General features: G+C 37.4%; 1 protein-coding gene across 1 annotated transcript in view; it reads left to right on the forward strand.

The window, feature by feature from the left end:
* Positions 1-17,092, forward strand: part of MME (membrane metalloendopeptidase) — a 113,391-nt gene that overhangs the window by 38,905 nt on the left and 57,394 nt on the right. The window contains exons 4-8 of the mRNA XM_074298045.1: positions 6,431-6,592; positions 8,424-8,504; positions 8,611-8,706; positions 8,808-8,926; positions 10,194-10,259. Coding sequence (XP_074154146.1) covers positions 6,431-6,592; positions 8,424-8,504; positions 8,611-8,706; positions 8,808-8,926; positions 10,194-10,259 — 524 coding nt within the window. The remainder of the gene's footprint in view (positions 1-6,430; positions 6,593-8,423; positions 8,505-8,610; positions 8,707-8,807; positions 8,927-10,193; positions 10,260-17,092) is intronic.

Below are 17,092 nucleotides of genomic sequence, written 5' to 3' on the forward strand. Positions count from 1 at the left end.
AGATTGGTAAAGATCACATAGTCATGCTGGAAAAATAACTTGACATAATACGCCATAAAGTACTCAGTGATACTATTGCCAAACATATAACCCAAGACATGAAAGAAGGAAAGGACCCATGTACACAGAAATTTATAGCATTGTTCCCATGTTGTCTCCTATAATTTGTCAGGGAACTTCTCATTGTAGCATTGCATAGTCCTGTTAGCATAAAACTGATAACTAAGAGGGCCTATCAAATGTAGAATGGCAGAATGAATACAGTGGAATATTGCATGATAAACAATGATATAAGGAATAGATTTAGAGAAAACTGGAAAGACTCAAATGAATTGATGTGAATTGAGTAGAACTAGGAGAACAGAGTAAATAAGGGCTCATATATTGGGAAGAAAATTGACTTTGCAAACTTATTAACCAATATCCAACCTAATCATGATTCCTTAGGATGAGGGTTGAATGAAGGCTGCCACCCACTCCTGCCAGACCTAGCACACCCAAAATTCCTACTTTGTCATACATTTTCAGATATTCAAAATGTTCTTTTACTTTGTTTGACTATGCTTTATTAAAGAGAGATTTCTTTGTATAGAGGAAGTGGATTGGATATTTGGAGGGAATTACTAGTATTCCTGATGTGGGGGAGATAAAAGTCATTGAAGCATTGTTAAAATTATATGAAAAGAACAAAAGGAAATTCAGAGGGAGAGACAAATCTATTTTGAAAGTAATATATACTTCACAAAACAATTAATAGGGTAATTAATATGGATTTACAATTTAACCAGAGTTTCACATTTTTAAAATGTAGATATGGTCATGTTTGTCAGGTTCAAATTAAAAAAAGAAATTCAAGGTCGGAAGATCCAATGATTGTTACTAAGGGAGTCAGAAAAAAATGAGGGTAAAGTCTGACACCAGGAGCTAAGAGGAAAAAGTCCCTCTTCAAGTATCCTACAGAAGATAACACTTTTTGGGTGTATTTGTAAATAAATTAATAAAATAAGTTGCATTGATGTCTTGCCCTGTGGTCTATGGGAGAAGGTGTCTTAGGAAAATTCATAGAACTTAAGATCCTAGACCCAAAGCTGGAAGTCATCTTGCTTAAACCCCCTTTTTATAAAGATGAGAAAAGGTTAAGTATTTCAAAATGTGGCCTGGCACTAGGCTAATGGTGGCAAATTCCTGTTTACTGTAGGCCTGGATGGTATTCCCTGGAATTGGGGGGGGTAAGAAAGGTGTTGTGTTGGCTCTGGAATGAATGGGGGGGAAAAGGAAATCTCTGTAACTCAATGGCTAATGAGCCTGCCCTTCAAATAGTATTTTTTTCAAGCAGACATTTGTTCCCATTGTCACTCTATATTTAGTCAGTCTTCTGGGTTTTCCTCATAATTTTCTGAAGGATCCCAGACAAAAGTGATAGAAAAAACCATTTTGTCATCCCCATCGTTCCCCGAAAGTGTTCGATTCCTAGGTATTAGTCATCACTAAACAAAAAGTTGGCCAAATCCCATAAAAAGAAGCCTGTAAACAAAGAGTGACCACTAGAATTTTATAGTGTTGCATATTCATTTGTGAATCCCATTATTTGTCCATTTCAATTCTTTAGTTTTATCCTGAAAGGAAAAGTCATTGTCCTGGGGTGTAGGGTACCATTGCTTCCAAAACCTTTTCCAAAATGGAACTCTTTTCTGTGTGTTTTTAATCAAGATTTGCTTAGAGCAACCCTTTTTAATGGTCCAAATGGATAACCACAAAAATAGCATGCTACATTTTTTATAAAGTATTACCCTACCTTCAGATGGAAATCCCTTCCCCTTGTCTTTGGAGGTTCAGGTCTCTTGCTGTTGATAGTCAGAGCTTTATGTGGCTGAAAACAAGACTGCCTCCCCCTCAGAACTGGAAGGCAACACCTACAAGGGGAGGGGGAAGAGTTGTAGCTTGAATTATCCAGGTAGCATCTTTTCAGTCACCCCGAAAAGAATGTGCACATTTTGTGGTCTGTCTTAGAAGAATCTTCCAGAGCACAGAAACCAATTCTGAGGACAAATAGATCCTTCCCAGCAGCAATTCTACTGGGACCTTTCAAATTGCCTCTCGCCCTAGCACTGTTTGGGGGATAGCATCTCAAGACCAATTTGTAGGAAGCTTCCTTTCTGGCTTCTAAGATGACATAATTTTTAGAAGATCCTTTCAGATCAGTCTACTTTTGAGTCTGTGAAGCAGAAGAAAAAAAAAAATAGCAAGACAATTAGCTGCAAAGTCTCGCCCAGTGATATTTGTTAGCATCAAGAAGTATTTGGAGGCAAAAATTCACTACTCTCTTCAGGCAAAATTGTGTTTGTGTGTTTAAGGTGCACATTAATTTTTAAAAATCTTTCTGAGAAATTAAAGAATAACTAGCCAGCTGAGGCAGCCAGGTGTGGCTGTGGAGAAAAGTTGTAGAAATTCAAAAAGTGCAAAACAAAACAATTAAGATCAGTTTGGGAGTCAAATGACTTCTTCCCACCATCCTCCTCCAAACACATGGGCACCCCCAGACTTCAAAGCCGAGTCAGCCCAGAGGAGGGCCAGAGATGAGGTGCAAAATGAGAATCAAACCCATGATCAGAGATTAAAGGGAGGTTGATCAAAGAAACGACATAAAAGTACAGAGGGCCTGTTTCTTGCCTTGGCCCATGCCCCACAATGTTCATCAGAACAGAGCTGCCTTTGAAGTCTTTGGAAGTTCCGAGCTTAGAGGTCACGGGGAAATAGGAAAAGTTGCACAGAACAGAACCGCATGAAGCAGCCAAGGAGCTTCTTTAAGCGCATTTACTCTGTTCTCAGGAAGTAGGTTTGTCTGATTGCTTTGGTAAGGGACTCACAAACAGCAACCAGCCAAAACACACCAGATGTCAGATGGGCATATTGATGGGAAAAAATGAAATGGAGACGGTGCTTCCTCATGAAATATGGAGGCCGTGTCAGTGCAGCAACAGAACGAGCTAAGGGAGTTCTATTCATCTTTTTTATTTGGATGTTTTACCTGGTGTCAGCGGGGGTTTAAAAAAGGAAGGCAGGCTTCCCAAAGAGGCAATAAAATGTGTACATCAGCCTTCTGTTAGATCAGAGAGGCTTCCTGACAGTCGCCACCCACTTTCCCGAAAAGTATAGACAATGAAATCCAGCCGAAATGCTTGCAGACCCTCCAGTATTCAATTTAAGAAATGGAGGCATTTTCTGAGAGAGACTGTGCCTCAAATGGGCTCAGGAATTATCTTTGCTTAGCACTCCTTCCAGATTTGAAGTTCCTGGCAATTTGCATTAATGGCTAGCTTCATATGTTTTTAGGGCCTCTTAGAGTTTTCCATCATTTGTGTAACTTTGCCTTTATGTCATTTAAAATCCAAGGCTCATTGCTTTGTTCTTATCTCTCTTCCTAATTGTGGGACTTTAGTCACATGATCCTGGTATTATAACTCACTTTTAGGGAGCGATATCTACCCTACAGTTTCCTTAGGTAGAAAAAGATTGAGGTAAACTCTATGGTATCTTTAGCAAATTATTTGTCTGGTAGATCTATTGATGTGAAGCAAATATTTTAAATCTTAGTGGATGCGTGGTAATGTCTCAAGCTTAATATTCTTCTCAGAAGGGAAAAATAGAGCATATAACATAAATAGGAAGGAACAAGGAAAGAAGCCTGCCTTCCTCTGGACCCAGCTCTGGATTCAGCATCTGATGTTTACTGCCCCTGGACCTGGAAGACCTTTAAGCCTTGGTAGCCATCTTCTGGGCACTTCTGGCTGCTTGCTTGCTGCTAGGTCCCAGAACCATGCCCCTCCATCTCCAGAACTTCTGCCCTGGGGCCCCACCATTATTGGGCCTCTTGTTTCAGTAGGACCAAAGCAGTGTTCTATTCCTTTCTGCCATCTTTGAAATAACTTCTACTCCATCTCCTGCCCTTGAGTTTTAAAAGCAGAAAGAAATGGACTCTTATTGTTCTTCAAGAGGGTATTCATCTATTCCTCACTATTCTTGTAACTTTTAGGATCCCAGTGCTCTCTCTGGTCATGACACTCTATGTATTAACCATTGGAATCTAAAACTAAGGTCAGGAATTGTCCCCAGGACATAGTTGGCAAATAATAAGGGCTTAATTATTCATTCTTTTTCATTCACTTGAAGCAGCTTCCCTCTGCTTCAGTTTCCTCAACTTCTTTATTATTTATATTATATCATTTATATGTTATGATAGGCCCTACCTCCCAAGTACAATGCTTGGCATCTGGCACCTGGCACATATCCAATCCAGGCTTAGTCTCTTCCTTCCTTCTGATTTCTCTGAGCTTTATGGTTCATTTTTAAAAAGAGATATCCTGTTTATTAGAGAAGGTACTTATAGGGAAAGTAAGTAAATTTCATACATCAGGATGCAACAAACATCATGTGGAAAGTGAGCATCAGCAATGGGATTTGAATCCATGTTCTCTGAGTTGGGGCCATTTTAATTTTTTTTTTTTTTGCTTTATGATTCTTGAAGTTAGAAGGCTACTTTTTATACTCTGTATCCCCCATAGAACTTAGCTCAGAGGCTTGCCTATTGTCATTGTCATATATGGATTTGATTTTTTTTTTTCCTTAAGAGTTGCTAGGTACCATTGTCAGAGCAGAACAATTGAAAGCAAAAACATGTAATTATTTGCATTGGTAAACAATATACAAACACTTAACAAATCCATGAACACAAACTAGGTAGTAGTCATTTTTAAACATAGTCCAGTTAGCTTATCTCAAAGTCGCTCAAAGGCCACAGTAATTTGAAAAATGAAATTTCTACACTTTCGGGTGCTCAGCCCAGCTTGCTTTTGGCCATGATCCAATCTGTCTAGCTCTGATCCAAGTCCCTCATTTATTCTGAGAGAAAGATCAGAATAGTGGGAAAAGTTTTAAACTTAACCATCAGAAGATATGGGTTGGAATCTTGCCTTCTATATTTACTAGCTATCTTAACACAGACAAATCTTACTTATCTGTAAAGTGTAGGTGAATGCACTAGGAAGTTGCTAGTATGGTTGTAGAGCTGTGAGCAACCAAATGGCATAAACTATTGTTTTAAAGTCCTGCTTTTGAGAGCTATGAACTATATGACTGGTCAAGTCTAACATACTTCCATGTGTCCCCTGTGTCTCAAGAAATTTAAGATACAGATAAATTGGCAATCTGCATCCATGGTAGGAGTTTCTATCTTGAATGTTCCCTTTTAGATTAAATCAGATTTACTCGAGGGCAGGGAGTTGTTATATTTAGACAGAAGTCATCAAGGAATGGTGGGAGCTAATCAATTGACATGTATTAGACACCTTAAAAACCAGATCCTGGAGAAAGCTGGAAGGGGCAGTAACTTTTTTTCATTTGACAAATAAGAAAACAGGCCCGGAGAGATTGATTGGCTTGTGCCCATTTGTATAGATGTGGCAAATAATAGAGATAGGATTTGAAACCTGGTCTTCTAATCTCTATCATGTGCCATTTCTAATACACTCTGCTGCCTTTCCAATACCAGATGATGTCTATTGCTCTTTTCAGATCCATTAATCTGATTCCTGGCTCTTGAGGAAATTTGTTTCTTAAGATTATAAATATTTGTAATTGGTTACTTTTCCCCCGTTCCTTGCCTTCTCAAAGATAGAAGAAAAAAAGGGAGAACAATTGGAATTTAAAATACAAAAAGTGATTAATGGACACTCGAGGACAAATAAAGCAGAACACAAACACAATAGCATGAAATAAATTAATTTCAACTTGAGCTGCAATAAGATAAATGTAGGAATATTTCAGAAATAAAGAGGTGGAAGCCCCTCTGTTATCTTTATGCAATCTCATCTGGAGAATGGAGTTCTATTCATGATTTGTGTATACAGTGGACAAAAATTGTTCTTTGAGAAAATGGCCTAAGTGCCTACTGAGGTACTGAATCCTTGAGGGCAGTTTTTGGTCCAGTTGGTATGACAGTTACACAAACTTATTGATTTAGAGAGAAGACTGACTGGTCTGCACATACACATAACTTGGACAGGATAAGAGGAATAAAAAGATCTATATGAAATGGAGTTCTAATGGATGTTAGCATTTATGTAATCTAGTTTCCTTCTCCATTTTACAGATTAGAACACTGAGGCTCAGATGAAATGGTTTATTCAAGGTCACACATAGCAAGGAGATGAATTTGGAATTAAACTAGGATTTCTCTGAACATAAAGAACACTATGCTTTATGCCACTTTGATATTAATATCTAACCATCACTGATGATGTCTTAGGTAAAGGTTCAGGTTCTCTTCTCTCTCCTACCTTCTTCCCCCTCCCCCCAACTCCAATCTGCTCCCCACATGTCTGTTTTTCTCCTAAACGTTTATATGCAAATATTTGTTTCCCTTGTATTTTAGCTGCTCGGCTGATTAAGAACATGGATGACACCATCAACCCTTGTACAGACTTTTACAAATATGCCTGCGGAGGCTGGTTAAAGCGGAACGTCATTCCAGAGACCAGCTCACGTTACAGTAACTTTGACATTTTAAGAGATGAGTTAGAAGTCGTTCTGAAAGGTCAGTGGATTTGTTTCTGAGTACCAAATGGCTTCTTTTTTGGCACATTTATTTTTTTTTTAAAGGCAGAAGTTAGAACAAATTGCAAAGGTTTATTTCAACAGCCAACCCAGACCACTGGAGGATAGTCTGAGCAGGCAGAAACGTGGATGGACTCCTTCCATTGGGAGTTAGTGATGGAAACATGGGAATTTCATAGGCTCATTCGATCATAGATCTGGAGATCATTATTTTTTCAACTCCCTCATTTTTTGAAGGAGGCCCCTAGAGGCTAAATTATTTTGTCCAAGTTGTAAATATCACTGAGATTTGAGTCCAAATTCAGTGACTCCAGAACCAATGGGGAAGAACACATGCTTAACCTATCATAACAATGAAGAGTAAACAAGGTTGAGCTGAGCAATTAATTTTCTAAAAAGTAGTAATTCCATAATTCCAGTCACTTCTTTAGTAGGTGTAAAAGAGGACATTTCCTGGGTCAGTCCAAGAAAGACCGCAGAATGAATACATAACATCATAGCAGTTGGTTGGTTTACTCCCATTCAAGTGTTTCTGCATGGTTGTAAGTTTCTGTAGGTGAGCAGTTAAAAGGGAACCACCTTGGTACTGACTCTGTCATCAGAACTTACCTTAGAGGCCATCTAAAATGGCGCCCTCATATTGGAGGTGAGGAAAAAGAAGTCAGATAATTGAGTGACATTTCCAATATCATATGAGAAAGCATTCTGGGCTGAATTTGAACACACTCCCCTCCCCAGATCCTTTGACTCCAGAAAGAGGGTTTTTTCCATTGGATCACAACTTGGCAAATCCTTGCAACTCTATTTTTCTCTTTACAGAGATGTAAGTTTATATTTGTTGACCTCTTACCAAGCAAGCTCCTTAATATGGATCAATTGACTACAATATCATGTTATTATAATCCTATATTATATATAAAGATATGTACAAATGATTTAAAAGAAATCAACTTTTTTGGATCTAGACCTGTGTTTTCTTCAATGTGGGCAAGTTCTAATGTGTAACTTCCCTAACAATAGTTAGATAACTCAACCCTATAACAGGGTGTCACAGAGTCATCAGGGTCACCCAACCAGGAAGTGTCAGAGACTGGCCTAGAATTCAGCTCTTCCCTGAATCTTATCTACTCAAACACTTCTCATTCTCTGAGAGAATAGGGATTTTGCATTTTTTGGTACGGGTTTGCCTGGCACATCCTCAGGTGCTTCATAAATAAATCCTGGTGACTGACTGATTCCAAATTCTCCCAAGGCATAAATACATTTGGCATTCAGGAATTTTTTTTAAAAAGGGTTTTTCTGACTCTTAATCTTCATGGGAAATAATTGTCATCAAAGCAGATTAAAAACCAGTGGATTTGTTTTTACACACATAGCCATTCATACACACCTGGTCCCTTGGTTTTGGAGGAGGTTTCGCTTATACCAGAGTCAAAAAAGAACAGTTTGATATCTAGGAAGACAAGGTTTATTTAGTTGTAAATTTGAGTTCAATTGAAGTCAAATTTATTTTGTGCTTATGAAGTGTACCATTCACTAGGCTTGGCCCAGGTGATATAAATAGAATAATAGTTGACCTTTTACAGATTTGAAATATAGACACACATAAGTAATGGCACATATATGTGAGATGAATGCAAAATAATATCTGGGAATACTGATAGCTGGGAGAACGAGAAAAGTCCTCTTAGAAGGGATGGCCCTTCAGCTAAATTTTGAAGGGAGCTAGAGATTCTAGGTGCAAGTATTATGTGCACATGCATGGAGGCTGGAGATAAGTATTGATACCTATTTTAAATTCCCTATTTCAGATGTTCTTCAGGAGCAGAAACTCGAAGATATAGTAGCAATCCAAAAAGCCAAAATGTTGTACAGATCCTGTTTAAATGAAAGTAAGTGACTTTCTCTGGTTGTTAATCCCTGAATTTTTTTCAAGAGCTCCACATGAATTAACCAAACTATTTTTCCTATTCTTTCTTTCTTCCCTGTTTCCCAAAGCTGTAATTAATAGCCGAGGTGGTCAACCTTTGTTAGATCTCTTACCGCAGATCCATGATTGGCCAGTAGCAATGGACAACTGGGAAGCAACGTATGGTAAGGCAGTTGGCATTATAAGATTTGTCACCAAATTCATTGATCTCTACTTTCCATGTACATATGTCTTTAAAATCTGATTTTGTCTTTTACCACCTTAGGGTCTTCATGGAGAGCTGAAAAATCCATTGCAGAATTGAACTCAAAATTTGGGAAGAAAGTCCTGATCAATTTTTTTATTGGCACAGATGATAAGAACTCCACAAGTCACATTATTCATGTAAGTTTCCCCTCACTGGTAGGGCCTAAAGCTTTCTTGAAAATGCAATAAAGTCTCAATCTCATTAACATCTAGAAATAACAGTATTTGCCCATCCTAATTTTGTGAGCAAGGTAGTCATCAATCCATAAGCCATCAAAGATGCATGGAATTTCCCTTGAGGAAAAAGGGTTTTTTTAATCATTTATTTGGTAAACATTTCCTCTTTGCCCTCCCTTCCCCAGTGTTTATTATGTTCTTTGTAGAAAGTGAAAGGATTCTGGCCTGTGAAGAATAGAGAAATAAGGTGACTTTACACTGATGTTTATGAAAAGGAATATAGGCTCATTTTCATAAATCAAACAGAAGACAGCTAGGGATCTTCCACAAAGAAGATTTTCTCTCTCCATTTTTCTCACTCCAAAGGAAAAATGGCAATGTCTTCATATCATGTAACCAAAATGTCATGCTGCGGCAGCTATAAATGATTGAATATTGCCTGACCTGCTGTTGTTGAAACTCATGAATCTGATATAAGATGCAAAGCATCCACTTCATGAGAACTTTTTAGTTCAAGTCTAGAAATTTCCAAAAGAGTTTTGTATTGACAGTCTATAAACAAAGCATTCTGGAATCTTGGTGGAAAGCCCATCAATGTTTTGCCAGGCTAATTATATATTATCTTAACTTTCCTGAGGTCTACACTGCCTACTGCCTGATCCTTATATAGTATTAAAGCTCCCACTTTCATGCTTTTGCACAATCTATGACTGGAACTCTCTTTCCTCAGTTCCCCTAGTGGTACCCCCCAATGTGAGTCTGTCATTGTGGTCTATTCCAGGGCCACATTAATATGGAATCCTTGGGTTGAATTCTGAATCCAATATCTATCCTAAGAAACACACCCAAGAAATGAACTTGGATAGTAACCATCAGACCTTGGGGCAACTGGGGAAAATGAGCTGGATTTGGATCGAGAAGATGCCTTCAGATCTTGGCTCAGCCTCTTTTCTAGTTGTATGACTGGGGGCAATCATTCAGGCTCTTGGCCTCTATTTACTTTCTGAAGCAGAGAGGTTGGACTTAATGACTTAAAGTCCCTTCTGTCTCTAAATCTATAGTCCTATGACATTAAGCCAATATCTCTTTGCATATTTTCTCTCGTTCTGTGGAAATAGAATGTCTGTCTTTCAAAAAGAAAGAACTAAGTTGGTTCACAGAATGTTTTTGTCAAAATGTGGTATCCAATAATAATTGAATGGTTGTTTTTATGTATTTTTAAAAATAGATTGATCAGCCTCGACTTGGTCTACCATCACGTGATTACTACGAATGCTCTGGCATATATAAAGAGGTAAATATATAGAGATTTTTTTTCATTCATAAAATCTTGTATGTTGTTTCTGGTAGCTAGAGTGACATGGTGAGTGGACTTTTGGAAAGAAAGTACTGAGTAAAATTTTTGCCTGAGATACTTACCAGTTGTGGGATGCTGAGCTTAACCTCTGTCTGCCTCAGTTTCTTTATCTGTAAAATGAAGAAGCCAACTAACTGGAACAGTTGACATGGTATTCCTCATGTGTAAAATGAATCAAAGAAAAACAAGGCAAACTATTGCCAAGAAAACCTCATATGGGGTCATGACTGAAACAACTGGGGATCGATGAAATGTGGATAACGATAGCACTTACTTCCCAGGGTTGTGAGAGTTATATGATATAAGGATAAATATAAGTATTTATATAAATGTTATTAATTTTAATTCCTATGGGTTTAGGTTATAGTTTCTTGAGTGCTGATTTTGGAGAATAGGGAGCAGAGATGCTTAACAGTCAGCACATTCATGAAGAGCCCTCAATCATCAAACACAAAGAATTCAAGTTCCCATTTCTGTTAGGATAATTCACATTAAAATTAAGTGCACAATTTTGTTGTTTTAAAAATCCGTTTCTATGAGTAACTTCAAGTAGAAACTAGCATGATTGAAAAGAGATTATTTATCAAGTAAAGTCAAATAAACGAGTGGGCCTAATCAAGACCAGATAATAAGATAATGAGCTGTTGAGCCAATTCTACTCCCACTTCCTCACTATTGTGGTTTGCCTAGAATGCCATCAGTAGGAAATTGAGGCATTTTCTACACAGATGGTGGTAGAGGCATCCCAAAATTGGAATTCTGAACAGATTCTGCGATTGTATAGCCTGCAAGTGGATCAGGATCATGCTGCTTCTGCATCCTGATCGATGTGGTCTTTTGGGAGGGTGCCTCATGTCCCCACTGGTAGAAGAAGGAGGGATAATTTTGTTCACTTCAATTAAGTGCTGATTTGTTACCAGGAACTGCAGTAGAGTTTGAGAAATAGGAGGACGTTTATGTTGATGACAGGAAAAGAGGGAATACTTACTCTTGAACAAATATTATTTTCAACAATTATTTAAGTCTGAAAGAGATTCAATTTAAATCAGTAACTATTTGTTAAATGGTCACTTTTTCCAACACCTGTGATAGATGTTGTAGTTATAAAGACTTAGATATAAAGACAAGGAGCTTATAAAGGAGTAGAGGAGGGCAAAACATGCTATTCCCTGATAAGTAAATTCAGAAAGAAATAAAGCAATGTCAGTAAGGATCTCATGTTATAAGGAACTGGTTCCTTACATATAGGAGTATTAGGGATCACCTAGAATGTTGTATAAAGAACAGCCAGCAGACTTATTTGACTTGGCAGAGTCAGAGAAGCAATGTAATATGCAACAAGAATGGAAAGAAAGGTCTGAACCAGTTTGTGGAACCCTTTAAATTTATTCCATGAGGTTACAGCTAGTAAATAACAGGCTAGTAAAATGTTAATCTAGGGAATGGGAGAATTGGATTTACGTTTTAGGAATATCCATTTGGCAGCTTTATTGGGAATGGATTGGAAAAGGAGGAGACTGGAAGTGGGAGAACAATTAGGCTATTACACTATTTCAAGTGGGGCTCATATGGGTTGAGAGAGACTTAGATGAGAATTCATGGGAAGCTAGAATTGATATTGGTGGCTTTTGAATATGGGAAGGGAGAAGGAGGCAAGAATGACGGTTGTGGACCTGGGTGAATATAGCATCATAAGTTTCTCTTTAAGCACAATTTTATAGGTCCAATAATAAAGCATAATAAAATGACCTTATTACTTTTTTCCTTGTTGACTCCCCTATTACCATTGTCTCTAAGGACTCACAACAATTTGGCCACTTGATGATAGAAGCTTTGGCTGCAGCTTGATTCACTGTTAGCGTAATAGATCACCAGGGGAGCTAATAAACAAGCCCATCTGAATTCTACTCTTCCTTATAGGGGTTAATAGGACATTGAATGTCTTTCCGGAGCAATAAAGTTATTTCCTGTCACCCTCACATTCTTTTCCTCATAACCTAATTCAACCAGCATTAAACTCTCATAATTTTTTTTTTTTTTTTTTTTGAGGCTGGGGTTAAGTGACTTGCCCAGAGTCACACAGCTAGAAAGTGTTAAATGTCTGAGACCAGATTTGAACTCAGGTCCTCCTGAATTCAGGGCTGGTGCTCTATTCACTGCGCCACCTAGCTGCCCCTAAACTCACATAATTTTAAGATAGAATTCCTTCCCAAAGATGCAGATAGCTGAAGCTATTCACAGCAAATGTACAATGAAGGCAGTTCTTATATACCAGTTATCTATTGCCTTTTTGGATGTGTTTCAATAGATAGTTTTCATCTATTGCCTTATTTAATGGATTTCCAATTGGAAACCTTGTGTGCCCAAATAGAGCATGAAAGAGGGAGGTCACCTTAATTCTAGTACAATCTTAAGACTGTTGGCCTCTCTATAACCTTTGACTCAGGAATATGATCCTTGTCCTGGGTCAATCCCTTACTAGCAAAAATGATCTGTAGGATGGCATTGTATGACATTAATGGTAAGATCTTATATCTATGCTTCAGTTTTACTCTTCAGATGTTAGATTTATTTGTATCTGTATTTACATATGGATTTTTATGGGTTGTATATTGTATTTATATTTACAAATACAAACATATAAATATTTTATACTTATATTTTTTACTCTTTGAAAAAGTTTTACCTCTGTTATCTCATTTAAACCTCAGGACAACCATGTGAGATAGAGGGAGACAAATATGTTTTTTCTTTTAAGGCATGTAACACCAGGTATTGAAAGCAACACAAACAAGTCATCTCCAATACCAAGATTCATATATCCTAACCCAGTACTTCTTGACTTTCTATTTCTTCTTCATCTTTCTAATATAATGACTTTACCATCAGAACTATTGCTTAGCTAATTGAAGGATCAAAGACTTTTATGCAATGATTAGATAGGTGTTAAATATGTCACTCAAGACTCTTCCATATTTAATTGACACTTATTAAGCACCAATTGTATATCTGGGACTATTCTAAGCCCTTTTTTTTCCTGAGGCTGGGGTTAAGTGACTTGCCCAGAGTCACACAACTAGGAAGTGTTAAGTGTCTGAGATCAGACTTGAACTCGGGTCCTCCTGAATTCAAGGCTGGTGCTCTATCCACTGCACCACCTCGCTGCCCCTATTCTAAACCCTGGGGACACAAGGACAAAAAATGGAACATTCTCTGTTCTCATAAAGAGCCGACATCCTATTATGTTTTTGAAAGTGCTGGCATTCTGACATAGGCAACAAAATGCTCTGACCAAAATGAAAACTCTGGTCTTGCTACCAAGGTGACAATCAAGTGTTCTGTCCTCATTTTCTTGAGATACTTCTATTCCACCTCCTGTCACAGAGAAAATACCAAAATGAAAGTAATTAAGCTGTGTCATATAATCTGAGGAATGGAGCATGGATTCTGTCAAACATGAGCTAATCCTTTCAGGATATGAACAGATAACAAGTCTGAATAATAGGAACGGATTTTATAGGGGAAAAATTAAATTGCAGGTTTCAATAAGGAAGGAGGCAGAGAGCTCCTGCAAATGAAATGAGCCCATATTTGTTTTTATTACCTAGCTGTGTGTCTCCATGAAGTACTTTATGCTAGCTTGAATGTTATGGAAAGGTCAGGACCAAAAGATCTCATTGTGAAAAGGGCTGATGCCAAAAACAACGAGGAGACCCATAAAACAGTCAGAACAGAAACACCCACACCCCTGGGAGCACCTGCCCCGAGGAGAGCGTTCTGCTCGGACTGTACAGAGGTCACTGGAGGCCCTCTGAGCCAGGCTGATGCTGATTGCAATCTAAAAGAAGGAGCCAGGTCTCTCCTGAGGCAGCTCAATGAATTTTATATATGTCTTGTCATCATGAGATCTAAGAGAAAAGGAGGATGGGTAACTTGTCATCCTCCGTGAGCAGACAGAGAAAGATAAGATTGAAGTCTATAGAAGTGGTAAAGCCTTTTGGGGGTTCTAGATTTTTTTGGGGGGCAATTGGGGTTAAGTGACTTGCCCAGGGTCATACAACTAGGAAGCATTAAGTGGCTGAGGCCAGATTTGAACTCAGCCTCCTGATTTTAGGGCTGATTCTCTATCCACTGCACCCCTAGGCGATAGAGAATTAGCCCTGAAGTCAGGAGGATCTGAGTTCAAATCTGGCCTCAGACACTTACCACTTCCTAACAGTTGAAGAAATAGAATCCCAGTGACTTACAAGGTGAATACAGATAATACATACCATAGCTCTGATTGAAACAGGTTTTTTCCTCTATCTCCTCCTCTTCATTATTATTGTCTTTGTATTCACATTGTACTCATTTCTGAATATATTTTATCCTACCCTATCCACAAATCCACATCTTATAACACAATTGATAAAAACGAGGCAAAAATTAAAGCCAGCCAATAAACTCATAGAGCCCATCTGAAAGTAAATGATGTATTCCACAACTGTGGTACCCCTCACTTTTGCAAAGAAGAAAGAGGAAGTAAATTTTCTCAAGTTTTCTCCAAGGCTAAGTTCAGTAATTTTAATCGAACACGTTCAGTTATATTTCTTTGTTTTTTCCATAGATACCAGAAGTTCTCATGGACTTTTAGGTCATCAGGTGAAGCCCAGGGCTCTTTAGAATAATGTTTTTAAATATCAAAAAAACATAGGATTATAAAAGAAACAAATCATTTTAAAATATAGTTATCATGGAATACTCTCTATCAAGAACTGCTGGTTTCTATGTTATTGTCATAGAATACAGTGTTTTCTTGGCTCTGTTTGCATCACTCTGCATCAGTTCATTCAAGTCTACCCTTGTTTTTTTCCTACTCTTCACATTCATCCTCTATTTCACCTTCAATACTGGAAACCATTCAGATACCACAATATGTTTAGCTCTATCCACTAGATAGAAGATTTGAACTCAGGTCTTTAGGTCTTCCAATTAAGGTTCCTCTACATTCTACTAGTTCTTTCTCATGACTATGTCTGATGGAAGCAAATTCTTCTTTCTTCGGAATTTTACTCAAATGGGTTAGAGCTTTAACAATTTACCAAGGAATTAAGACGAAAAGAAAATTATGAGTCAAAATATAGAAATCTTTAGATGGTTAGTATTTCATTCTCAGTTAGACTGATAGTATTTCCCTGAGGTGAAATAGTCTGCCATCACTGGTTCTAGCCAACATTTAAGTTGAAATCAAACTTCTATTGTTTCTTGGCTGCAATTCAACATAACTCAAATTACTAAACCCTGACTTATGCAGATAATTATGGCAGTGGTGGAATTTTAAATTTCAAAATTCCTGCCCTCCTGGAGCTTATTATCTAGTGGAGGGCCATGACATTTACCCACATGAAAAATATGTGTTGAAAGAAAGCTAAAGAAAAAGCATTGTGAGTTGGAAAGAACGAGTGGGAATTTAAAAGGAAATGTGGAGGGAAGGGCTTAGAGGATGAGAGAAGGGAGCCATTCATAGAAGGGTGACTCAAGCATGGCCAACAGTGTGGGTAAGAGTGCAGAAGACAGTGATGAATCAAATCTGACTACTGTGCAGGATTCTTAAATGACATTACTATATTAGAGTTAAGTTACAGCATGTCTCACTGTGGCTGATCAGACCAATATGCGTTCAGAATACTCTGTCACAGGTCAGACACAAATGTTTTTGTAAATAGAATTATATTTTTCCCAATTACATGCAAAGATAGTTTTCAACATTCATTTTATAAAATTTTGAGTTGCAAATTTTTCTCCTTATCTCCTTTTCTCCTCTCTCCTTCCTTCTCTTCTTTCCCCAAGACAGCAAGCAATTCAACATATGTTATGCATGTGTAATCATGGAAACATTTCCACATTAGTCATGTTATGAAAGAAAAAACAGAATAAACAGGGAAAGCCAAGAAAAAAAAACCCAGAAAGTGAAAATAGTATGCTTCAATAATCTGAATTCAGACTCCATAAATTCTTTCTCTTGAGTCTTTTGGAATTATTTTCAATAATTGTATTTCTGATAATGGCTAAGTTCATAATTAAGATCATAATTGATCATCACACAATATTCATGTTATCCAGCAGATATAACATACATTTATGACTGTATTTCAGATACATAGTTTCATGTAATACATTTATATTTATATATTCAATATTTTTTAAACTGATATCCTTAAATTCTAAATTAACAAGGTAATCTGTACTTTACTTTATCTAATTGGCAGGGAAACATCTTTCATCTCCCCACTGGTTTTAGTATTAATCTAGTTAAACAATTCAATAAAAAATTAAAATGTCACATTCATAGTGACCTTAAACCAAGCTTTCCCTCATTTTACTTCATAAAAATGTACAGGTGAACAAATATCTTATAATACTGAAAAATTAACAGTGGTTCATATTTCTGGAAAACACCTATAATTTCCCTTTCAGGGGCTGGTATTGTAGAGGCAGTTAAATGTGACAATCTTTGATTTTTTTTTTGAATTGTTTAACTAAGGCTTGTCTATAGCAGTTAAAAGATGGCATAGGGTGATCTTAGGGAGTGGAAGAAGTTACTTTAAAAGGAACTATTTCAGTTAAGTGGTAGAATTGGAAACAAGAATACAAGGTTTTGAGAAATGAGTTGGAGAAGAAGTGTAAATGATTTTTTTTCTGGAAGTCTGAAAGTGAAAGGGAGGAGGCATACAGGACTTGGATGGTAGGATGTATAAAATAGGTGTTTTTAATCTTTTTATCACGGATCC

Source organism: Sminthopsis crassicaudata, chromosome 3 (genome assembly GCF_048593235.1).
Source record: "Sminthopsis crassicaudata isolate SCR6 chromosome 3, ASM4859323v1, whole genome shotgun sequence".
NCBI classification, from domain to species: Eukaryota; Metazoa; Chordata; class Mammalia; order Dasyuromorphia; family Dasyuridae; genus Sminthopsis; species Sminthopsis crassicaudata.